This window comes from Cyrtonyx montezumae, unplaced genomic scaffold, assembly GCF_038088225.1.
Source record: "Cyrtonyx montezumae isolate F1298 unplaced genomic scaffold, pur_monq_1.0 scaffold_1, whole genome shotgun sequence".
NCBI classification, from domain to species: domain Eukaryota; kingdom Metazoa; phylum Chordata; class Aves; order Galliformes; family Odontophoridae; genus Cyrtonyx; species Cyrtonyx montezumae.
In genome coordinates this window covers 15,627,511-15,653,130 of record NW_027071825.1, presented here as the reverse complement: position 1 = coordinate 15,653,130, position 25,620 = coordinate 15,627,511, and the positions used below count along the sequence as shown (strand labels likewise).

General features: G+C 40.6%; 1 protein-coding gene across 3 annotated transcripts in view; it reads right to left on the bottom strand.

Annotated features, from left to right (window-relative positions):
* FNBP1L (formin binding protein 1 like) overlaps window positions 1-18,637 on the bottom strand; it is a 50,224-nt gene extending 31,587 nt beyond the window's left edge. The window contains exon 1 of one of the 3 annotated variants that reach the window (XM_065741829.1): window positions 18,469-18,637. In XM_065741829.1, the coding sequence (XP_065597901.1) occupies window positions 18,469-18,492 (24 nt within the window). In that variant the 5' untranslated portion in view covers window positions 18,493-18,637. The remainder of the gene's footprint in view (window positions 1-18,468) is intronic. The other 2 variants (XM_065741812.1, XM_065741821.1) reach the window with 2 other exon arrangements.
* Window positions 18,638-25,620: the final 6,983 nt, after the last annotated feature.

Below are 25,620 nucleotides of genomic sequence, written 5' to 3'. Positions count from 1 at the left end.
TCTTCTCTTCCTGCCCACTCCCTTTTATAATTATCTATTTGGTCTTCTCATCTTTTTCTTGCAACTGCAATCTGTAAAAAAAACCTTCCTTTTATCAGGCAGACTAGAACTATTTCTAGCTAAACAGAAGTTTATTTTTTTTAAACTTCCTGTTAGTTTTTAGATTTAAAACTAACAAAGAGCTGTTCTATACAAAGAACAAAATATGAAGTGTCTTTCTTTTCTGCTCTTTACAAGTTCTGTACAGTAGCTTCCAAACACACTAACCTGCAAATTATACTTCAGTCCCCTCTGAATATATTTATGCGTTGAAGTTAAGAGAGTGGAAGAAATGTATCTGTAAGCAAATTTAAAGACTGAACACTGTTATGTTTTTTTCCCCAGTCACTGGAGACTTCACTTGACAGCCATGTCTTTTCAAATATGACGGAGAGCAGCTTGGCAGCCACATCAGCCCATTCCTTCAGAACCCTGTGATGCGTGTCACCTGGCCCCATAGACTTGTACACATTCGGTCTCACAAGGCAGTCTAAATCCGTGCTTCGCTCTGCAAAGATCTCCTTAGACCAGCAATAAAACAACTGCATTGGGAATTCGCTCCTGTCAGATCTGCCAGGAGCGCATGCCTTGTTTGTCAGCTAGCAACTTCACATGCATGATGGACTCCTGTCTGCCACCTTCTAGGAAGGGACAGGCATATATCACAGACAGCAAGGGGGAAGAAATATTTGTGACTACTTTTGGAATAAGCAGTCAGAACTGGAAGAAATGTTCTGCACTTGGAGAATGCTGAAAGACAAATAGGTAAATACAGACAGTAACACACCTACTGTATTATGGTACTACAAGAGACTGTTTACGTTTGAAAGTACAAATACTGACACCAATTTCAAGGTAGAGTAAGCTAGGATCCAAGGAACTGCCAAACTACATGTGCAAAGGGTCAAACCACCTCTTTCAGAACCAAAGAGCTGTTGAATTGGCTCAGCCACCTTATGGCACTCCACCTTGATGACACTGTTTGGCATTACAGGTTATAGCTACGCACTCCAGATCACCCCTGACTACATCTGTTGGACTAATGCTTAGATGTTAACAGCAGTAGTTTTCTGCTGCCACAGCAAACTGATTGTCCCAGTCCCCAGCTGACACACTGAACAGCAAAGTTAATAAAACAGAACAAAGGAACAAGCAGCCAGAGAGGGTTCCTCAATAAACACTGCCACTTGTCCAGCCTGTGAAAGATGTCTCAAGTTCTTCATTTAATGCACAGGTGTCTTCATACCAAGTGAATGATGCATTTACTAGATCAACATCTAAACATATGAGAAGAAAAACGTAATTCTTCCTGAACTTATGAGTGGGCCCACCTGAAAGCAGGCGCCTTCTGAGTGGTTGAATGATACTAGTAGAGAGAAGCAGAATTAGATTTTAGTCCCAGTTACGTCACTTGTAACAGGAACCAGGGAGGCTTCTAAGTTCAAATAAAATTAACTAAATGTGATATGATGAGTCACAATAAAAACATTACTGTTCACACAATGCTTAGAGATGCTGTTGCTCATTGTATAGAAGACCTGGAGAAAATCCCACCTTTACAGCAAGACTGGAATAAAACAGAGTATAAAGCACTGTGGGCCACACAAGGCCTCAGGTGAGGCAGTTCTGTACAAAACCAGTGTACTACCACATGATTAATGTTATCCAGTAGACCATCTGAAAAAAATATGCAACTATCTGGCTTAGAAAACTATGCTGCAAGATTCTGACTTTTCAAATATTTTGTTCCCCAGTAATAGAAGGTTGCTAGGTGGTTCTAACCTCAGTGTACAACATGAGCATTTTAGCATACTCCTAAGCACCACTGATAAAAGTATCAAAAACTTAAAATTAAAAACAAATACCTCTAAAAGTTATGCATACTTCAACAATGTTATTAAAAACACATCCCTAGAAGGCCAAATAGCAGGTAGTCTCTCACACTTTCCAGTTCCTGTATGTGTGACCCCAACAAACTAATCTTGCAATCAAAAGGATCAGTTTTCTAAAGTCCTGTAAAAGCAGCAAAGAGATCTTACCAGCTGTCAGCATTGTCACTCAAGAGTTAACCTAAGTTCCTGCTCTGACTAGTCTGACCTGGCATCTATCCAGCAGAAGACCTACTGTTTTTTTTCCCCACACAGAAAGAAGTGAATTTAGGATGGCATACTTGAGAAAAGAAGGGAGTAGCACAGATGTTACAAACAGAAAGGGTTTTCTGAGAGGAAGAGGTAATTAGCCTGGAATTAAATGTACAAGGGGAGAAGTACAGAAGAAACAATAAGGTCAAGCTATATGTTTTGTAATGAGATTATTATTACAAAACACCCAGGTGCCCTACATCATAAATTCTTCAGAAAAGTTTCACTGGCTTTGCTGCTCACAGTGTTGCAATCCACCTGCCTAACACTGCTTTACAGGACAAGTTTTTATTACTTATCAAGTAAACTCCATCCCTTACATGCACACACAATACAGCACAAGCTGTATTTAAGTTCGTTCCACTGTATTACCATGAAATTCAGTCTATGCTATTTAGTGAAAGTTTTACTGAACTAAAATTTTGAAACAGGTGAAGTAACTACTAGCTTGCATATAACTCCATCTCATAGTTCTGAATTCACTAGAAGACAAGAATATAGTGACAACAAGTAATACAAATTTAAAACAAGGAAGTATTTTCTGCCAGCTGAGGTATGGGGAAAGAAGAAGGGAAATAGTATCAGGTTCCCTGTAATCCAAGTATCACTTCCTTATATTCACTTGCTGTTCAACTAGTCAGAAAAGTACTACTCCGAAAATACAATTTTAACTGTCATAAAAACCAGATAGTGTGTATCAAGTAGGCTGCACAAATTCCATGCAGAAGAGTCAATCTAATGCACTTTGTACTTGAAGATGAACATTCAAGTCTTACCTCAGTGGAATAAATAGAAACAAATTCCTTGGTATATGTTTTATCATACTGCTTATCTCTCTGACAATTAGAACGAATGTTGCATTAAAATATTTATGCACAACCTAAGTGCTGATATGAGCAACAGAACTGACTTGGCAGTTACAACACAGAAAGCAAGGTATATCCCTTTTAACTGTTCTCAGACAGCAAACATATAGAATATTGTACCTTCAGGCAAACTTCAATCTTTTAAACACAGGCACAAGAGATCCAGACAGCAACTCCTAATTTAGCGCAGTGTAAATTGCTTCAACTAATGTCACCATTCCTATCATAGGTACACTGTAACACAGTGAATGCCACTAGAATACAAGGTGTTCAAAAGCACTTTCATGAGCACACATCAGATTTAAGAGGAAAGCACACACCTTACCTTCGCTGCTCCTCATATTCAAAAATTACAAGCGTACTAAAACAGAAATAAATCAGTAAGTCAATAAATCTTTGCTTTTCTACATCATTCAGACTAAGATGCCCCTTAACATGACCACTACTTCAATTTTATTTAACAGAGTTATTAGCCCTCTGCTGTTTATGAAAGGCTGCAAACATTAGGAGAATTACTCTCTACAGACGCAGTTCCGGGCAGACCCACCTCCCGCTACACAGGAGCAGACATGGTTCAATACTTCAGAAGATCAGAGATCACAGAGGACTGGTGAGGTAAACAGCAAGCAGAACTGGGAGGCCAAGCCGCTAACTCGCTGTGTGCTGTTTGTCAGCTTGATAGAGAAGGGGAATTTTCTCTTCAACACCCTGTCCTAAGGTGAATTTCCCTTTCAGTGTCATTTGTGAATGCTCCAGCCTTCAAAAGGAAGAACAGAGAAGCCACACCTTTTTCCCTTCATGAATATCTTTGCAAGCAAAAGGAAGTTTCTCAAACTTGACTTTAAAACCAGATGCACATACTTAACAGGAGAATGACAGGGCAGCAAATTAGAGCCCTCCTACCTTTTTTTAAATAATGTTTCAGATAAAGAAGAACCCTGCAAAACAAACACAACTCACCACCTATATATATGCTATTTTATGACAGAATCTACTGCACTCATTGCTTTTAAAGCAAAATTCACATAACATTAACGTAACTGAAGAAAGAATTTAAATTAAAAACAGATGTCTGGCATCTTTAAATCCATGGAATTTTTCAGTTTCCCAATTCAGATAACTAACATTACAATGTAAGATGATTCTGTTGCATATCAATCCGACTCCAAGTTTTTAAGACATAAGCCCAGAAAACATATTGCAACATTCTCTCATACTTCGCTGTAAGAGACTTCAGGATCACAAACTGTATTATACAAAATACATAATTAAGATTATCCACAGAAAACTCTCATGTAAATGTATTCTACAAGATCAAATAATACAAGCATATCTCCCGGTTAACCTTCCAGGTTAACAAGCTATCATTTTAACTTGTCAAATATCTTAAATTTCACAGAATGTGATCAGTGACATAACTGCAAGCATATGCATGCTGTTAGAAGACCCATGTTAGTGAAAAAGGGAAAAACTCTTAAGACAGCATATTTAGAAATGAAGTTGCGTACACAAATGCTGAGCACAAACTTTGGGGTACTGAAAAAAAACATGTTTTTAAACTGTCACAACTACATTTCTCACTCTAGCACATACACAAAACACCTTGATTTCATACTGTTTCTGTCACCCAGCTTAACAATTGCATCACGAGTAACAGAATGGGTTCCATAAACATATTCCACAAAGCTGTGGGAGCTCTGTACTGAAAGTAAGCAAGTCTACAGCATGACCAGTGCAAAGACTGCTGAAGATACAAACGTTTCCTGGAGCAATTCCATTCAAGACAGAAGTGAGACTTTCAGAGAAATGATTTCACACTAAAACAGGAGAGATCAGGGGAGATGTTAGGAGGAAATCCTTTACTCAGAGGATGCTGAGACATCAGCACATCCCAGAGGAGCTGTTGGTGCCCCTTCCAAACCAAATCATTCTATGATTCTGTGAAGTAAACACAGAATGATGGAGTCACATCTGGCAATAGTGACACCAGATGGTGTTTGTTCCTTTTTGAAGAGCCAATTTATTTTTGAGAGAGAAAAAAACCAGCCAAAGTAGAAATTAAAAAGTATTTCAGCAGAAGCCTGGCTTCTGCTGTTATTCCCTTCCTATATAAACTAAGGGAAATACAAGGATATTGATAGTGAAAGAACAGTATATAGCCAAAAGTAATAAGCAAGCATCCAATCCAGGTACTTGTACCTGTGTCTGAAGCAAGCACTGTGGTCATTTTTCCCTTCTCATCACTTCTCAAGTTAAGTTTTACAAATAAGATGAGAAGACGATTAAATCCCTCATCTACTACAGTTTTGAAAGCGTACACGTGCAAAAAGCAATCTACTTGCAACTTTTTAAGCACTTCAGTTAACTCTATATTCCATGCAAAGCAGCTTGTTCCATTAGTGACATCCAAAAATAAAGCTCCTCTATTAAATAATTAGTAAGTTTCTCTTCTAGGTTCATTAGGATGGAAAGGACCTACAAGATCATCTAGTCCATCCTCCTATCACCATCCCTACCCACTGAACTACTAAATCAAATCCCTTAGCACCTCATCTAAACGCTTCTTGAACAGCGCTAGGGATGGTGCCTCAACCACCTCCCTAGGCAGGCCATTCCAGTGCCTGACCACTCTTTCAGAAAAGAAATGCTTCCTCAGGTCTAATCGAAATCTTCCCCGGAGCAACTTGTGGCCATTCCCTCTCGTCCTGTCATTATTTATCAGGGAGAAGAGGCCCACCCCCTCCTCACCACAACCCCCCTTCAGGAAGTGGTAGAGTGCAATAAGGTCTCCTCTGAGCCTCCTCTTCTCCAGACTAAACAATCCCAGCTCCCTCAGCCGCTCCTCATAACTTCTCAACATTACCAAATCAGAAATAGAACAAAACAGTGCTCAACAATATATTTTAGGTATCGCTCATAATTCCATTGCAGAGCAACACAATCACTATGAATTACAGTACTCCTCAACAAAGACCCCTATAAAATGATAATTCCTCACTAAATGAGCTTGATTTCAAACAAACAATAGTAACACTGAAAATTGATGTTTTATTACCTGGGGAGCCATAACATTTTACATCCTAGCAAAAGCATTTTCAACCCACTATTAAAGCCTGACAGTTTGTAATTTAAAAAATAAAATAAAATAAAATAAATCAGGATTTGTAGTAGGAAAAGAACACAATTTATTTTTCCCTAATAAATGGTTTCTTTTGTAATTCATTACAAATCAACATATAAAAACCATTCCTATCTTTTCAGAAACAAACAAAAACAGAATAAAATGGAATTAGACATTTTCTTGTCTGTGTCGGTACCTGAGTTCAGGGCACCTTTAGCATATACTGCAAAGTTAAAGACAGTCTTCGGTCACCCATTTTTTCCAAAGAGAATGTCTTGGAAAGGAAGTAAGGAAATACCAAGAAAAGAGTTCAAAGACAGATGCACAGCATTCTGTCAAGGGAGCACAACACTTCAATATTTTTTATTTGTAACTATCATCCCCATGAGTCTCATCAAAATACTAAATATCTAAAATATTTGGAACATTACTTTTCAAAATACACTCAATAAGGTTTAAAATAATTTTAAAATAATTTAACACAAGCTAAACTGCTGTGATTCTCAGCTGTCCACATGGCTAGCTTCATTCAATCTTCTAACAGTATGCTGAGATACAAAATTTGAGTATCTTACCCCTACTTTTAACTAAGCCTCTATGAAGCATTTAGATTCAAAGTTTGTTACTCACGATGACTGCAAACACCTCAAGTCAAAGATTCCAAACTTAGCGATAAATTGAACTGTTACTTTTCTCAGAATATAATGAAGGGTTCCAAATATTAATGCAGGGTAACAGCATACCAAATACAACTCAAATAAACCACCTGCAGCTGAAACAGTAAACCCTTTCCAGCCACATGAACGTAATCCAATGAGACCTACTACCTTCTGTGCCAGTGTTAATTAAGGCACTACTGGAAACGTCCTTTAATACAACATACTCCAGATTTAAAGTCAAAAAAGTAAACTTGAACTGCACAATTATTAAGCACCTTATGAATGTATCTACCATTCTTGATTCTATCTACCATTCCACTTAAAAAACAAGAAAATAGCAATAGATACTCAAATGTTCCTCATCTGGAACTGCTGATTTGAAAGTCTTTGAAACATTAACACTGAAAGCCTCTGATAATATTCTTAAAGATGCAACAGGTGATTTATACTACAGAATATGGAATATACACCACAGCTCACAAACACCTTAAGAAAACTGCACACATTACGGAGCATGCTGTACCCCAAAATAAGACCTTGCTGCATGTAACTTTGCAGAACTGTTACTTCTTCACTGTTAACTTGTCATGCTAACTCTAAGTTGTTTTCAACTTTCCTCCTAAAGCAAAAGTTAATCAGGAGATAAAATTGGTAACTTAGAGAGAGAAAAGATTATACATGAAAATATCATAAGAAGATAGCCTGGACAAAGGCAAAAATACAGCAACTGAAGCGTTAAGTACTTTTGACAAATGAAGACAAAAATAAATTGTTTTCAGGAAGAAGGAAAACAGAATTTCACTGTAAAAAATGCTGAATACATTTAGAATGAATACTGTATAAATCTACAGCACTAGCTTATTCCATGGCAGAGAATACTGATATACCAAGGATGCAACCTCAAGAAAATCCTGAAACTTATGACTTTATTGCATGTCACAAGTACATAAAGTTCTATTTTTCACATGCTCTCATCAGGTCTCTATAAAAATACAGCTCAAAAACAACTGCACAAGAAAAGACGTATTTAACTGCATGCTCTTCTAATTTGAGATCATTGAAATCAATTGTAACTAAGTGAAATAAATTTGTGTAGTACATAAAAAAATGCATATTGCCTGAAATTACAGATTTGGAGAGTAAGAAGCCATTTCTGCTATGTATTTTTAGAGCATGTATGTGGCTCGACAACTTGTCTATTTAAAGAAGAAAAGCTGACACCATATGAAAGCATTGATTGCTTTAGGACAAACAAAGCCCCAAGTGCTCCATCTTTCCTTTGTATTTCATCATCACAACTGGCATCAAGCCAAAACTTTACAGAAGGTTTAAAAATATGCATGATTCACTCCTTCACATTTAAAACCAAAAAGGAAGCATTCCACAACAGACATGAAACAAAATTCACTTCTGAAAAGGCACCTATGTATCTACTGACATTACTATCAAGTTGGAGAATGCACTGTATTGTGCAAGAGAGGGAAGAAGTGGCATAGTGAAAAGCTACACTGTTTTCTTATCAGAATGACTACTCCTAGTTCTGAATGTATTACACATGGCATCTAAACAACTGTTAGATTAACCAGGGAGATACAAGAACATGATCCTCCTCTGACAGATGAACAGAAGTCAGTAAGAAAAATGAAGCCTATTTTCTAGTGACCTAATAAAGTAAAACATTCAAGAAAGCTACAGGCTTCAGGTTTGACTTTAGTATGAATGTCTGCATGACAGAAGTCTAGAATGCTAAGTACGAAGTACGAGGAAGAGTTGACCAAGATGGTAAGAAATAATTACATACAGAGTCTCTGTTAGAAATTGATTGTTTTCAGTTTCCCAATAGATAAAGTAAAAGCAGTACCCTCATCTTAAGTCTGTTCAGAGAGCAAGCAACAATTTTTCTTTCAAAATTAAAATTGAAGAATTAAACTTGTGTTTGAAGCATTGATAATCCATTATAATTCATTACTGAAAAAAAGCATAAATACTGTCCATTCAGTATTATAACCTTTTGCTGATTATATTGTTTCTCAAAAATGGTAAAGCATTTCATTAAAAGTCAGGATGCATTCCTCATGCAGTCCACAATTACAGCCTTGCAGTATAAACTAGACAGAATACAGAAAAATATTTTATCTACGAATCACTAAGCATAAGTACCACCAGTATCTGATTGCCAATAATTAATTTTAAACCTCTAAGAAATTAACTTCAATTACTGCAATTTCAGTGAAATTTAGTGATAACTCCCAAGAGTCAAAGTAACAGAAAGTGATACAAGCCACAAAAACACAAAGAGCAGATAGCACCAATGGCATGTCATTGCTTTTGGTTGTACCTACTGAGGTTTTACCATACAGAGCCAAGTTGATGATTTACTGGACTCCAACCACAATCCACCAATAGGACACATGCTCTCGCTAAAGCCTCTTGTTATGCACAGCTACTCAGGTCTCACATTTCCAATTCAGGAATGCAAAAGATACAACTGAAACTCAAGGAATTAAACCCGTATCTCTCAAGTACTAGGCTGGTGCCCGGAAGAACTGCAGTACTGTCCTGGAAAACAGATAATCAAACTCTGCAGTACCAGTAGCAAAGGAAATATGTTTTTAAAAAGTCATTTTAGAAAGAAGTTGCTTTTGTTATTAGAGATCACAGTCAGAAATAAACTACTTAATAGTGTCTCAACCCAGAGAGATGAAGTAATTCAGGTTCTATTAATGCAGTACTTCAGCAGGAGAAGAAGCCTCACCACCTTTACAAAACAAAGCAGCAATCAAACAAAACAAAACAAAAACCACCCAACTTAATTCCTTAGTCTCAACCTAAAGACTACATCAGACCATCACACCTCTGGTTACAGGAATAAATACTTGAGTATCAAGACTGAGGACACTAGATAAATTCCTTGGCTAGACGCACGAGGTGACACTTCTATTTGAAGTTTAATGGAATTATATAGTACACAGTTCTCTCAAATCATTTATGAAGCAGAAAAATCCCAAGAAATTGGATTTTCTTGACTAAGTTACTATTTATCTTCAAGAAACTATTTTTTCTCTTTTCCCTCTCAATAGGAAGTTCACCCTCCAAATAAACAAACACCTTCTTGATCATACTGCATGGGTCTCAAATATCACTGTCTCCTGTTTGATGACTTCCCCTGACAGTAAAAAAATACGGCTATTGAGATACTTTTAATTTTTAAACCTGAATACTCAGAAAGCACAATTTTCATCACATAGAAACTCGAAGTACTAATTTATATCCATGTTCTACTAAATCAGTTTCCAGTAATCAAAACTCAAAAGCCTGAAATGAGATCCCATAATTAACAAAAAATAACAACAATTTTTGCCAATTTAAATAATGCAGTGCAACAACTTAGAGGTAGAGCCAGAAAACTCTCATGCAAAGTGTTAACTCAGAATGTATTGTGTATTTCACCACAGAAGCATATTTTGGGGGCTGGGCAAAGGGAAAAATAAAGGACCCTTCTGTAAGACCACTTGGAAGAATCTATTATTACTGCAATATCGCTACAGTTTATATTCAGGTTTCATTAGCTCTCCAGTCATCCCCTCCCTTAAAAAAAATATCTGCTCTGAGCAGTTCCTTACATACAGTACTTACTTTCAAAAATATCCAGGTGAAAAAAAAAATCTTGGACATTAGATGCTAACATTTCCTGTACCTGAGTATTCCTCTACTGCAGAGAAATCAAACTGTAGCACAGCAAAGATAGTGTCTTTGGTTGACATATATCAATTATTTTCCTACTCATAGCTACAAACAAACAAATAAATAAAAAACTCCATGCCACCTCCATCAAATAACTACTTGAAAACATTATTAGAAGAGTAACAGTTTTATTTTTTTAGCAACAACAAAAAAATAGAGCACCTGGGGAAAATAAATGAGCAAGAATAACGCCCACATTTAAACTCCTTTGGCTACTTTGTAAAGCCACAGTTTACAGAGAGAGGTCTTCACATCCACCTGAGTCAGGCACACACTATATGAGAAAGACACCAGAAATCAAATTCTGGGATAAACACCTGAGAGACACACTCTCCCTTGTCACCTTCACATGCACCTGGTTCCCCTAAATATTGCAAAAATGAAGACTGCCTCTTGACCATCCAGTGCTACGGCTGTTGTATTTCAGAAGCTCTTCAGTACATAGTTAACGCTCCAAACTCCAATCAGAGGATGCCATTTCATTGCACAATGCTGAAAGAATGGAACTGTAAAAATAACCATGTTGCACTATGTCATGTGTACCAGCCAGTGTCAAGGCACAGCACCTGCCTCCTAAACAAATATTCTGTAAGAGCAAGCATAACGTGAATAAGTACCGTGATTAAATGGTGAACTTTCATGTCAGTGTACAGCAGGCATTACCCATTCCAGTGACGTCTGATCAAATCTTGTAAATACATTTCTTTCAAATAAAACACTGCCTTTTTTGGACAAAAGCTAGCCAGGTAGCTAATAGGGAATTATGCTTTGCATTGAAGAGTTTTAAATGGTTACTTCACATAGGCAGTCTGGCAAATGAGAACAAAGAGGAAGTTACTAGAATTTGCTGCTTTTTTCGGTTTTGCTTATGACATTTAAAAACATTGTATTATTTTGCACTTACACGTTAAATAACCTTGAAGTATTAAACAAAGATACTGTTGCAATAGTGATTTAATGCGAACAAACTTTGTTTTAATTTTACAACCTAATTAACAGATACAAAATAAGTTTACCTGCCTGAGACAACCACAAGAGGTCCACATTAAAGCCCAAGAAAAATTCAAGTTTCAAAGGCCTTTCAAAGGTTTTTCAAGCCTGTAAGATGACATTTCTCCTCTGAAAGAGGAAACACAACACTGTATAAACATGCAAAGCACAATTCCAGTAAGCAGTTAAAGCAGTTTAATACCCTTTTCAGTTACAAAGCAGAAGATGAGTTCTGACCAAAGAATATATCAAGGCACGTATTTCAAATTTCAGTGCTATGAGTATTAATAACATAAAAGCAGAAAAATAACTACACAGGAAATTAAGCCCGTTCTCATCACCCGGCAAGAAATACTATACTGCTACCACTCTCTTCTTACAACACAGTCTGCAGTGAGAAAAGAAAAAGCAACCCAGACCAACTATTTTATTGCAGATAATTCTATGAACAAAGACCGTGTAAAGGGTCAGCATTTTAATGAAAACCTTCTGGTTTATTATACTATTTTTTCCTTCTCCTTCCATCCAGCTGAAACACTGAAGCGCTTCCGAGGACGAACCTATAAAGCATCCTGCCAAGACAGCTCTGAGACTGGGGTACGTAAAGTCACTAGAGGCAAAATGAAACAAGCTGATTGGAATTTCAGCTTTCACTGAACAATTTGTTCACCAACACAAGGAAAAAGCTGATCGCATTTGGACTTTGGAGATACTTTTTCTACCAAAAAGAAATCAAGCTGATGGAAAAGTATGCATGTGCACTACAAACAATGAACATTTAATCTGAATGTTTTGAAGAACTCCCCCTCCATTACTGCATTACTCAATTACTGGCTTCATCAAGCATGCTAAAAAACTGCTCAGCAAGTTTAAAGACTGAAGTACTTAACCATAGTATTAATAACAGAGTCTCACCTCCATGGATGCAGTATATGAACTAGTTTAAATACACAAACTTGTACACTTTTTCCCATGGTGCTACATTTCATTTTGCTATGTCTATAGCACCAGTGACAACTGTACAGAAACATTAATATAAACCTTCTGCTTCTGAGTATCTATTTGCAAACTGTTCACAGCCCAACTCATACCTACTTGGTCACTCCTCACCAAGAAGGGAAAAACCTGAACACACTGAAAACAGACTTGTCTCTATTCGTGCTTTTTCCCCACCTCAAGTTCTGATGGGTTCACGGTTCCAAGCAATCTTGTTGCAGGCACTGTTGTGTACAGTCTTCAAAGAGATCTTCTGCTTGGCTGAGATAAAAAAAATCCTGTAATCTCAAATAACCTCCTGCCATTCTTGCTGAGGAAATCAAACTGCCAGCATTTGGATTTATGATACAGGCAACTTTCATAATTCGTGCTATGGATTAGGATACTACATAGGTTTTTAAAAAAGAAGCCCTAGGTTGAAGAGCATTTGTATTTCCCAGTGCATGTAGAAATGAGGCCATAAATAAAAGCTGCATGCCACTTTAATAGGTATCAGATGATAAACAGTTTTCAAAACTGAAAAAAATACTATCTAAACAGATACTCGAGGGTGCAAACACGTATGCTTCCTTAAATTAAATCATGTTCAACATGAAAGCCAAACTGATAAAGTCTCAAGACAGTGACTCACCCCTTCCTGGAAAAGCCAGTAAAAAGGTCAAATGTTTAGAAACCAGACAATTGCTGGAAAAATAAAGACAAATATTATTTCTAACTAAAACTCGATACAATTATTTTCATTCCAGGGCCTGAGGTAACTACACATTCAATAACCAGTCGCTCAATCCTTACATAACTTTCCACTTAGAAATCACAGAGGTCTTCACAAGAATGAGATAAGCAGCACAACCTCCTTGCGAAACACACTGACACCTCACAGGGGTTACGCAGTAGCGCACTGCTGACAGAGGACACGCACGTCCCTCACACACCTGGAGAACTGTACCATTTGGTACTTCAGCCTCCTTGCACACATTTACAGACCACATGAGCAAGAACACCGAATTCAACGGGAGAACTGCGTGCACTCTTGGGATTAAAGAAGAACTCTGAGAAAAACAACAAGTTTCATCTCATAAACATCTACATATTACACACAGAGCATCGTCTAAAACACAGACCGTGTTACCACATTGGAAAAACAGTTTGTGAGACGCTGAGATTCAAAAGCACCACAATATAATTTCCTCATAGGATATGGCCTGCTATGTAGAATTATTCTCAAGGGTTTTTCTTTTTAGCTGTTAAAACAAATTAGCAGTACTAACAATTCAATAACTATATAAGCACACAGAAAGGTTTCTCAGCATGAAATTCCTCCTAAAAAAAACCCAACACTTTAATTAGATTAAAAAACATTTTTCCTACAAGAAACTATCAGAACAGTAATATGCTACATAACAGTTGTTTTTTGCTATCAATTCTTTCTTACATTATGTTGATGTTTCCCATTTAATTAATAAATTAACTAGGTGACATCTAAGATAAGGCAACATCCAACACAACCATACAACCAAACCTCTTCTATGCAAATAGATGATTGAAAAACAAGAGGCAAACAATGTCTGAAATGGGCGCTGAAAGCATAAGAAAAAAATAAAAATCTATCAACAGACATCATTTAGTAAATAGAACTTTGTTGTATGCATGTAAAGGATAATGTTTAAGGGATGATTAGAAAGAGCACATCATCAAATTTACTTTGATCTTCCCCTGGTCAAATTTCTAAAACAGTATTCAATGATGCCAGTCGTTTCTTAATTATAAAAGATGATGTGCCTCTGGCCCCAAGGAGCTCACAACAAGAAGCATCGTTACATCTTCAGTATTTTCTTAATTTATAAAATTTATGGGCACAAAAGCCTTCAGCAAAACTTCTGTTTTAAATATTTATCAGGAGGTGAGAAACAGATGGCTAGACTGGTTTTACAGACTAGAAGTGCTCTGACATGGTATTCAACCTCTTTTTCTGCCAACTGCTATTAAAAGGTTCACAGAGGTTTCAAACACAGAATGCATATCAAAAGTTGAAAAACATCCCTTCTGATTTTATTTATTTATTTTTTTAAAGAGGCAGCACTAACCTCTGTAATTAATTTCCAGGGAAGTTACTTCAATAACAAACGTGCCAATCACACACTGAGTTTCGCTTACTTCTACTCATTAAGCCAAGAATTTCATTACCAACCACTCTCCAGCCTCAGAGCACAGTGAGCCTTCAGTGCCTAAACAAATGCACTGGACATTCAACTGAACCAAAACCCATGATGACAGTAACCACAGAGGTTTTGTAAAAGCTGTGATAACATTATTTGTAAACTTCATGCCCATCGCAAGAACAACTCCAGATGTACAGAAACATATACACAGAAGAGGCTTGTGCTGCAGAAATTCCTTAATGACTAAGAACCCACCATTCTTATTTTGAAAGGCTTCAAGCCACTAAAAGCAATTTTAATTCCATTTATCTATTCCTGCCTTTGATATGCAGCGTTCTTTGACAGAAATCAGTCTGGGGCACCACACCAGTCTGTCCAGGACTTCAACATCTGCACCCTATGCGTGTCCACGAGGGGCTCACAATCATAATACATCAGAGGGAGGAAAGAAAAAAGCTTATTTAAAAAGCAAAAACACAGAAGTGCATGGATATGAACAGCAGCAATGTTTTGCTACCAACAAAGTACAGGTGTGACGCTTTGCTATTACAAACTCACTTCCACCAGATGATTATTGCTTTTCAATTATCACCTATGAAAAAGTTACGTAGTACTCACAGGAAACCTTAAGAGCACAGCCTTGGAAAATACAATTGCAACTGGATTACAGACACCAAGAGCCAAGACCTTCTCGTTCTCAATACTGTCTCCTACCACTAACACTGTCACACCACACAGCTCCCTGAAGTGTCTTGGATTTAGTGTGAACATATCATAAAGCACACAATGCAGAGTGACCACAAAGACAAATGAATGAAAAAGAATTAAACTCTCTGTGAAATACTTTCAAAACTCACTGAAATTTGCTGTGGCAAAAAAGGTTTAAAGGGGGAACATATTCCACACAGCACAGAAAAAAACGTAAAACAAAGTGACAGAATTCTAACAACAGAATGGTTTAAGCAAATTGTCATTCATTTTATTATTACTGGTTCACATGACTTTACCTGGCATTACAAATGGAATGCATTCACATCTGGAAGCAGTAACGCAAAACAGAAGACACTGTTTAGCCAAGACATGATGAAAACACATGTCCCCAGTGCTTCGGCCTACACAAGATGCAATACTGTTGGCCACTACACACCTGTGTCAGAGTGCAGTGGTGTACTTACAAAACCAGCTGGTTTGAAGGCAAAAAGTCCAATAACCTACTGAATGAAATAGCAGCTACACAATTTAAAAACTAGGAAATACTGGCAAATCAAAGAACATCTTTCCATTGCCATGTCCCTGACATAACCACTGAAGACAGTTCAAATATAAGAAGCACATGCAGCACTGTAACACCAAAGATCCATATTAAACAAGTACCACATAAGTACTGGACATAAATTGCTTTTCCTAATCCCCTAAATAATTTCCTGGATCTAATTTCTCCCTGAATTTCCATGCACACTATTTACTCAGTAGCACAGAGACTCCACTAAAAAAGACATCAAAAACAAATCAGAACATCAAATCGGCATCATATACTAACAACCTGCACGAAGAGACACTGAAGAGCCTGATACAAAATCATCAGTGTATAAATGAAGCCCACGTGCTTTTTGCCTATCTGCCTGCTTGCAAACGGGCATGCAACATTCAGAAAAACTGCCATGCAGATGCCAGCACTAACCTGAAGAACTCCACTGCATAAGCACAGGTGTGAGCACTACAAAGGGGAGCTCCAGGCTCCACAGTGACCCTGTGCAGAAGGGCACTCAGCAGCAGGACCTACAGAGCCCAGAGGGGCCAGCACCCCACTGCCAGCAGCCTGAGCTGGGGGGCAGCAGCAGGAACAGGGAAAGGGAAGGTTGCAGCAAGCACATCTAACACTGGACTACCCCTCCCTATCTTCAAAGGTCAAAAACACTGGTTTTCCTTGTGTTTTTAGACTAAATCGAAGCTAATTTTCAATAAATACTTTTTTTTTTGACAGATTAAAAATAAAAAGTATTTGCTTAATTGACAGAAGAATCTTTGATACTATTTCAATTGGTACAAGAAACAGTGATCTTTTTTCTAGCTAAGGAAATAACGTGTTTGTAGACTGAAGATACAATTTTTCAAACAGCACCATCAAATTCAAGTAAAAGAAACCCTTGTGCAGTTAAATGTAAAAACCTATGCTGTCAGCAGCCAGTTAGGTAGTTATAAACAGACCACTTGGTATATAGATAGCTCTTTAAGGCAGAGAAGCAGATATCTCCTAATAGCAAGAAAAATGTGTATTAAATTTTACTGAAATAAAAGTGATAGCATAACGCTGTTAGTTAAAAGCTGGCAGTATTTCTTCAAACCAACACATTCAAATTAGTGACTCTGGGAAAATAAATAAATAAATGACCTGGATACAATTGTAGTAGTTTCCTGACACCAAAATAAATGCCTGCTATTAAAACAATCAAAACACACCTTTTTGCAGGCGTTTTTTAGACGTTTTCTTGCAAAACTAGATACAAGATTGCTAATGTTTTGTATTCTACCACTCACAGCTGAACAGATTCAAGAGGCTGCCAGAAGGAGTGGATCAGCAACACATGGGCAAGTCCCACACTGTCCTCGTAGCACCAAGCTGCGACCCCTTGCCTGAGGCACGCACAGGCACCAACAGACACACCTGTGCTGCCCATGAGAAGCCTTCTCACTCCCTACAGTTAACGACACGAGCTTTACATTTCAGTTTTATTACAGCACAGCCGTCCACCTTTCAGCAGCGTTTTACCCGCTCTCCCACCTCACCCACGAGCCCAAGCTCGGTGCAAAGCGCGCACAGGAGCACGCACAGCTCTGCTCCCCCACGCCAGAGGAGCCGGGCACAGCAATCGATGCTAGGTGCGACCGAGATCGAGAACGGAGCTCAAGCCGCAATAGTTCGGGTACCCTAAAACCACCCCCGGGTGCGTGTGTATGTGCTTCGCGGTCTTCGAGAGCAAAGCCACGGAAAACGGACAGCCCTTAAAGCCCCGTCCACACCCACACCGCCGGCACCCTTCTTTCCCCGCCAGCTCTCTCTGCGCCCTCGGCCGCCGCCCCGCGGCTCCCCGGCCAGGCCGGCCCGCCCGCCCGCCGCCCGCCGCCCGCCGCCGAGCTGGGAGCCAGTGCAGCGCCGGCACAGCGTGCCCGTGCCGCGAGCAAATCGTAATACAAGGGAGAAAGAGAAGAAAAATAAATAAATAAAAGCCAACACGATACGGCGTTAACCGACGTTCCGGGCCACGCTCGGAGACAAAGCTCCGCACGAGCTGCTTCCAATTAAAGGGGGCTGCCCGCAGCGATTTCCTCGCCGAAGCCGCTCGGCGCTTTCCGGGCACGACGCTGCCGCCTCCCCCAGCGCGGCGTGGGAGGCGGGGGGAGAGGGGGGGGCGCGGCCCCACCTGATACTGCCGCCGGAGCGCCAAGCAGCGCGTGCCCCCGGCCCCAACCCGAGCGCCATGGCCGCGCGGGCGGCGCGCGCAGTAGAGCGGGGCGAAGCGCTGCCCCGCGCCCCCATCCCCGCAGCCCCCCACTCCCCACAAAGGTCTTCGCTACCCCCTCCCGGTGACCCCCCCCCCAAACCCCCGGCCGCCCCGCCCGCCGCGGTCCCGCCCCGCCCGCTCCCGGCGCCGAACAAAGCGCCTCGCGGCCGCTCCGTGCCCCCGGGGAAGCCGCAGCAGCAGACAAGGGGAGGCGCGGATTCCAGACACAATGAGGCGAGCCGGGACTCACCCACAGCTCCGTGCCCCAGCTCATGGCGGCTCCGCGGGCGACGGCCGCGATCGGGGTCAGGCGGCGGCAGGCGAAGAGAGTCCCGCCGGGCGGCGGCGGCGGCGCCCCGGATCAGCGGGGAGAGGCGAGAAGCGGCGGAGCGCGGACGGCGTCGCGGCGAGCTGCGGCCCCGCCCGGCTCAGGGAGGAGAGCCGCGGAGGAGACTGGGAGAGGGGCGGGCCCGGCCGAGGCGGCGCGGGACGGGGGCGCGGCGCCGCTCCCCGGGGCGGCCCGGCTCCTCCCGGGATCCGCTCGGCAGCGACGCCCCGCGGTTCCCGGAGCGCCCCTCGGCGGCGGGGCGGGGGTTCGGGGCCCGAGGCGTCTCCGGCCGCCGTGAAGGGGCCGCCCGGCAGCGCGAGGAGAGCGGCGCGAGCGGGGGCGCCTCGCGGGCAGCGCGAGCCCCGGGCTTTGTGCGCGCGGCGCTGAGTCACGGCGCGGGGCGGTGCCGCACACCTGCGCCCGTCTAGGCCGCTGCGAAAGCGGCGGGCGATGAACCCGTGGGGTCAGCCCCGCGTTTCCCGTGCACCGAGCACGTCGGTGATTCGCGTGGTTACACTTGGAAAGGAGGGGGTGATAAATCCTCCTCAAATAATTTCTTCCCCCCAAGATGGCTGTTGGAAGGCTGTCAGTAGAAGGCAAAGACTGAGAGCCACCACAGCTGCTCTCGCGGGGCATCAGTTTCTCCTCCTACAAGGTGTTCTGAGGCGGTGCCCACGTCACACCACACCCGGGCACGCCGCAGCCACACGCAGCAGTTAACCCAATCCGCTTGCAAGTTGCGTCCGTCTGAGAGCACCGCGCGCTCCGGCAAGGCAGCACTGCTGCACGCAGCGCACAAGTGATCAATACGCATACGCTGCTGCACAGCACTCAGGAAGAACAAATCACTTTTAAACACTGCACACGTAGGCCAGTGCTGTGTTTTGCTCCCAGCTCACACCTGGATGGGAGCACGAAAGAAAATGGGACAGGCATTACCGGAGCAGGCCACACAGAGCTGTAGGGCCACAGAACGGGGAGAGCTGGGCACGTGCAGTCCTGCAGGGAAACACCAGTTTCCAGAGGCCAGTGGTGCCTCCATCACTCCTGGGGAGGCAACACATTTCTCCATCTCATTGGAACCCTGTTTTAGTACATTAAAAAATAAATTAACAAAAATCAGTGTCAGCCCTGTGCTGCACAGGATAAAGACTTTCTTAATGGCCTCATGCAGGGTTTTTCTTACTACAAGATCCCAGAAATTCAAATGCAAAGCCTATTTGTTGAAAGCATATTTCAGAGGCTGTATATTTGCACTGAAAAACACTTCACAGCTGGTCCCTGATTTTTTTTGCTTGCTTTCAAGCTGCAGTTCCTCCAGATCAAGAGCTACATGTGTGCATCTGAGGCATGCACACACAGGTGTGCATTCACCTTCACTTCAGCTAGAAGCCAGCCCCCTCCCCTCCAAGGTGCAGCCCAGCCCAGAGAAATCCTCACCCTGCTGCATTTAGCTAGTTTTCCCCATCATTGAGTAATTACATAAGCTTGAACAGAAAACTGACCAATTTTTGTCTACATCATTCTATTTATTACAACTGGTATATATTTCATTAACTCTGTTCACCTCTCAGCAGAAGCTAGTTGGGTTTACAAGTTACCATAGGATGTTATCTTGGCAGAGCCACAACTGGCATGATTAACTTGGAGTGGCAAAGCTCTGTCTGGCACTCCCCACAGGCATGAGCCCTAACAGAGCAGCAGTTCAACTTCCCATGGTCACAGAAAGCAGCATGGCCAACAGATTACTTCCAAATACCTCCTTCTCAGTGTGAGGTGCCACTAATCCTTTTCTCTGCCAGCCAGCAATCTCTGTCATACCAAAATTGGATTTTTACTCCACAAAGAAATGTTGCAGAAGCTCATTATCTCTTTTTGTTCTGAAAACAGGAGAATTAGGCTTCATCCCTTTATTTAATACATGCATTTCCTCCATCATCAGCACTCTAAGTTTCTAAAAATATTAGCATCAGTTACACCTCTGTAGTGAGCAAATGGACATCATTTCACAGCTAGGGAAGTATCTGAGGCAAGGGAGCCCTGACACCTCACGTGGCATTGCTGCCTCCACATGGTCAACAGCACCCAGCAGCTTCCAACGCATCCATAGTTATGCATCTGGCACGGGCTTACTGCCATTGGGTTCCTATTTCCATCTTTAGGCAAAGATATTTAAACTTACCAGGCTCACCCTTTTAAAAAAATCCCGAAGCAGAAAACCAGCTGAAGTAGACCACACCACCTTTGCTCCAAGGCAGAAGTACAACTGCACTTAGTAGCACAGCCTCAGCCATTGCTTAGTGACCGTACTTTAAATACTTCCCTACATCTGAATTTTTGTGGGAAGAACTGCATGCATCCCCCCTCCTACATCATTTCCAGTCCATACTGAAATACTCTTTTGCTTTTTAACAGCAGAAATGTATTTTTTCTCCCCAGCCAGTAAACCAAAGGCACCACCAGTGATCAGATAACACAACTAAAAGAATACAACTTACACCAGCTGTAAGCAGGAGAAAAATAGGAACTTCCACCTGTTTTTATGAAATCGTGTGTTTGCTCTTTTTGCCTGCCCTAAGCTAAGAGCACATCTTTCCATGCCACATGTAGCAAAGGGAAAGTGGGGTCAATCAGCATAAACTGGAAGTGCTCTAACCACAAACATCCTGATTTTTTCAGTAAACAGAGGCTCATGATAATTTGGCAGTTTCTTCTGATAACATACAATTGCAGCCCAAGCTGAAGGATGGACAACTATTATAGAAATATCAGGGAACGTCTGTAAGTCATAATCTCAAAATATTATTCTGAACTTTTTAGTGCTTGAATTATCTCTCTGAATACTGTCTATCTACCAACCACAGCCACCACGGCTTTGCTGCCTCGAGATCTCTGCCTAACACAAGTCTTCTCCATTCTCCCACCAACTCCATGCACATTTTCCTACATTAAAAAGAATATTAAGCTGTATCGAATAGGAGGAGTCAGGTGAATAGGAATGGTCAGTTCTGATAGACAAGCTATTTCACTACTGCATTATCTGCATAAGGATTATTAGTGCCAAGATAATGGGCCAAGGCATGCATAGCATCTTCCACCTGCACTGATCAGCCAGCTGCTTTCAACCAGAGCATAACGGATTATCAATGAAGAGCGTATCATGGTATTAATCAAAGCTGCAGAAATATGAGTAGTGGAGGAACGAGCAGCTACAGATAGCACCACATTTTTAGTCTTGTTAAAATAAAATTTAACTATTATCGGACTGAATTTATGTTCAGAAAAATGTATTTACAGTTGTGCAAAAGCTGTCATAAGACTTGATCATTATCAGCATTGTGGGTCACTGGTTCGTCTCCTTACAGGAATTTTAAGTTACAGCTGTGCCAGTGCAACACCTTGCACCAGCAGTAACAGCTCACAGCTGGCAGCAGTATCAGGCTCCCAGCTGAAACCAGTCCCTGAACCTGACAGCCACCTGCCGGCAGTCAACAGAACGAGCAGGGGAACAATACCGACCAGTTTCTGCTTGACCCCACCAGATCCCGTTCGCTGATTCAGTATCAGCTGCATTAATTTGAAATTCAGAGGGGACAGTGAGCCCTCGACTGCCCTACCTTGTGCACTACTGCAGGCCTCTCCTCCGCAGGACCTCCTTCTCAGTGGTCAGCAGCTCGCTGTCAGAGGGTCCTTCCTTTGTTATTTTAAGCCTGTGGTGGTACCTCCTTTTCTCAGTAGAAAGTGGACGTCCATGTTGCATAATGCATTTGCATGAAAAAACTGGCAAAGGATCACAGTATGGAAGGAAACTCAGAGTACTCTGCATATCCAAGAGCATCCTCTCCTTTCCACTATTAGTCATTTGTAAGAACAGAAATGTAAATAAACCAACCCTGCCAATGATTTGCTTAATGACATTTCTATTCTATGCACCAATTACCTCCCTAAGTCTCTCTCTCACATTCATTAAGAAAAAAAAATCACTACAACTCTGTATCATCCTTTCTCCAGAGGTGAGATTGTGATCAGAGCCTGTCTGCATAAATTTAAGCAATTCCAAATAGACAAAATGAGAAATAAGCCATTTGTCACAAGATTTATTTTTCTTCCTACCCATTACATTTTTGGAGTTTTATTTAGCTAAATTTCAAGACCAACATCTGCTCTTCAGATTTGAGATGGAGATCAGATTAAAAGGTAGCAAACTGAGCCCTAGAAAGTAGCTGTTTTTCCTTCATCTTACACATCTCTGGTTTTCTCCCATAGGAAAACTGGGAGACAGTAATTATAGAGTCAATATTAAAAAAATAAACAAATAATCAAGTATTAAGTGAAGAACTAAGAACAAAACTTAACTACAGGTTCTGTCTGGCTTCAACACATCCACATAAATCTGGCTTTATAGTTTGCTAATTAGATCATATACATGGCCTTGAAACCCACACGACAACCTCCAGAGCAGAGCCTGAGGCCAGCACAGCTCTTGCTAATTAGCCTGGCAAATGAGCTGCCTGTTGAAGAGGCTCACAAATGAGTTTCCCACCTGGAGAGCTGGCAAGGAAGAGGCCACACAGTACCCTCCCAGTCATACCATTGTAAATTGTAAGCCACATTTTCAACAAACCCAAGGGATCCTGTATTTTTCATCTTAAATTCAAAACCATCAAAATTGCAGGGGGTTTGCTACCTTAGCCACTGACTTGCAGTATCATTTTTGCACAGTCTGCTCTGAATACTCAGAAGTACTGGAAATAAGTGACGTTTAGCTCTAATAATAACTAAATATATAAAAGGGTTTAAGTCATATTTTCAAAATGTGTCTTTTTTATTTTCTAGTGTCTAAAATCATTCAAGCATCCAATCAAACAGAATTCTCTACTCATTTTACTTTGTTGCATATATATACATACCTATATATATATATATATATAGGTATGTGTATATATATATTTATATACACACATACCTATATATAAAGCTCAAAGAGCTACTCAAAGTCTTCAACAGCCAGTTCACAGAAAAGTTATCAAATAAAAAAATCTGACCAAATTTGAGGACTAACTAGACTATCTTGGTTGAAATTTTTAAGTTTGGAAATTGGAATTGGAAGTTACAGAAATATATCTAAACACAGATGCATAGGAAAATATTTCAGCATGCAGAAGTTTTATCCTGAGTTCTTAAAGGAGAAGCTTATCAAACATGCTTGCATAACACAAGTCAGTACAGGAGATTTCATTTTAGGACAATGTCCAGTTCTTGATACCTTTCTCACATGATTAAAGAAAAAATAATCAAAGAAAACAGTAAAACAGTGAAAAGTCGTCTTTGTCTAGAGAGAACTGCTACCATAATGACCCTCATGACTGTTTGATTCATGTCCTAGAACCTTTTCATCTATAAAGGGAGGCTAATTTAGAGTAAGAGTTTCTACCTGTGTATGTTCTTGATATATTTTGTCATGTGTGGAGATGGATCATTTCTATTTGTGCTCATGCTGTTCTGCACCCATTTGGGTCCAGAAGTTCATCACTTCATCACCAAAATCCATGTAATAAATCTTCACCATCTTCCTGAAAGAAAAGTCTGAATGGTGATTTTTGTCTCAGAATATCAACACTCAAAGCAGCTAACGGAATTTTTTAATATTTTGGAGAAGATGCATTCACCAACAGCAGTTACAATTTAGCCTTGTGTTCCCACACAGATTATGTACTTTTACATATTTAGTCCAAAACTGCTCCCTTGATTTTAAAGATACTATGAAACACTTCATGATGAAAACAGTAATTAAAAGAAAGTGAAAAATGCCACTGGGCATGACCCACTGTGACTGCGTATGGAACTTCCAGCAATGGAAAGTAATCCTTTGCAGCCCTGGAGAACTCACAAGCAGCAGCTGCAGATTTTGGATCCAATGTAAGAAGGCCCACACCGTGCAGGAGACACTCGGGAAGAAATCTGCCCCTAGCTGGCACAGCACTCAACAGGAGAAAAATCTTTGTGAAAAGGGCTACATGAACTACTTCGGGGTATGCACCTTGGATTTCAGATCCTCAGAGAGAAAGCCAAAAGACAACACAATATGTAGGACACAACAGTGATGAATGGGAAAGGCTGTAACAATTCCAGGGAAGAAAAATCAGGACTACCTAAACTAATTTTCTGTTTGTAAAGCTTTAGTTTTGCTTAATCTAACATAATTAGAACTAAATACTTGAAAAACATGTAATAAGCATTCAAAAACTGCAAAAAAAAGTAAAACTAAAAATGTTTCTCACCATTTCCAGTTCTACAACATTCCAACATATTGACCGCAAGAAAATAGTTATTCATAATTTAAGAATAATGAGTTCAGCTGTATACAAACTCACCCAGCAGCCTCAGACAATTACTGTAAACATAGAATACAAAAGGATCAGAAAATACAGAAAATGTGTGTATGTTCTTAAATGTGTAAACACATTCTAAAGCAATAATCAACTACTTCCGTGTCTTTATTTAAAAGGTCTGAATTTTACTTACATGAAAAATAATCATTCACGCATGAAATCGCGCACCAGTTTGCCATCTGCATTATAGCAGAAAAATCACCTTCCCCTGCTCATATTCCTCCATCACACAAACTTTGGAATAATTTTGAAAATGGTCTCCTTCACAGCAGGACAGGATGGTGAATACTGTCAGATTTCTTATGTTACCGCCACCATCCTCATAAATTCAGTTTTCTTGCAGAAATTACACTGCTACCCCAGAAAACTTAAATTTATACACAAAACAACACTGAATTTGATTTCTAATTGAGCTGTGGGCTTTCACTCTCTAGGTGACAGAATGAAACCTGAACAACATTAATCAAACAGTCCTGGCCCATAACCAACAATCTTAAGTACCGTGCTACTGCAAATAAATATTTTCATCTCAGACAATGACTTTCAGAACAAGCCTGTTTGTTTTTCCAATTACTTACTCTCTCAAAATGAGTCACTTGAGTCAGACATGATGATAACATCTTGTACCTCTGCACAGTGCAGCACCTTTTAGTTTTGTGCCATGTGAAAGCATTAACTTCAA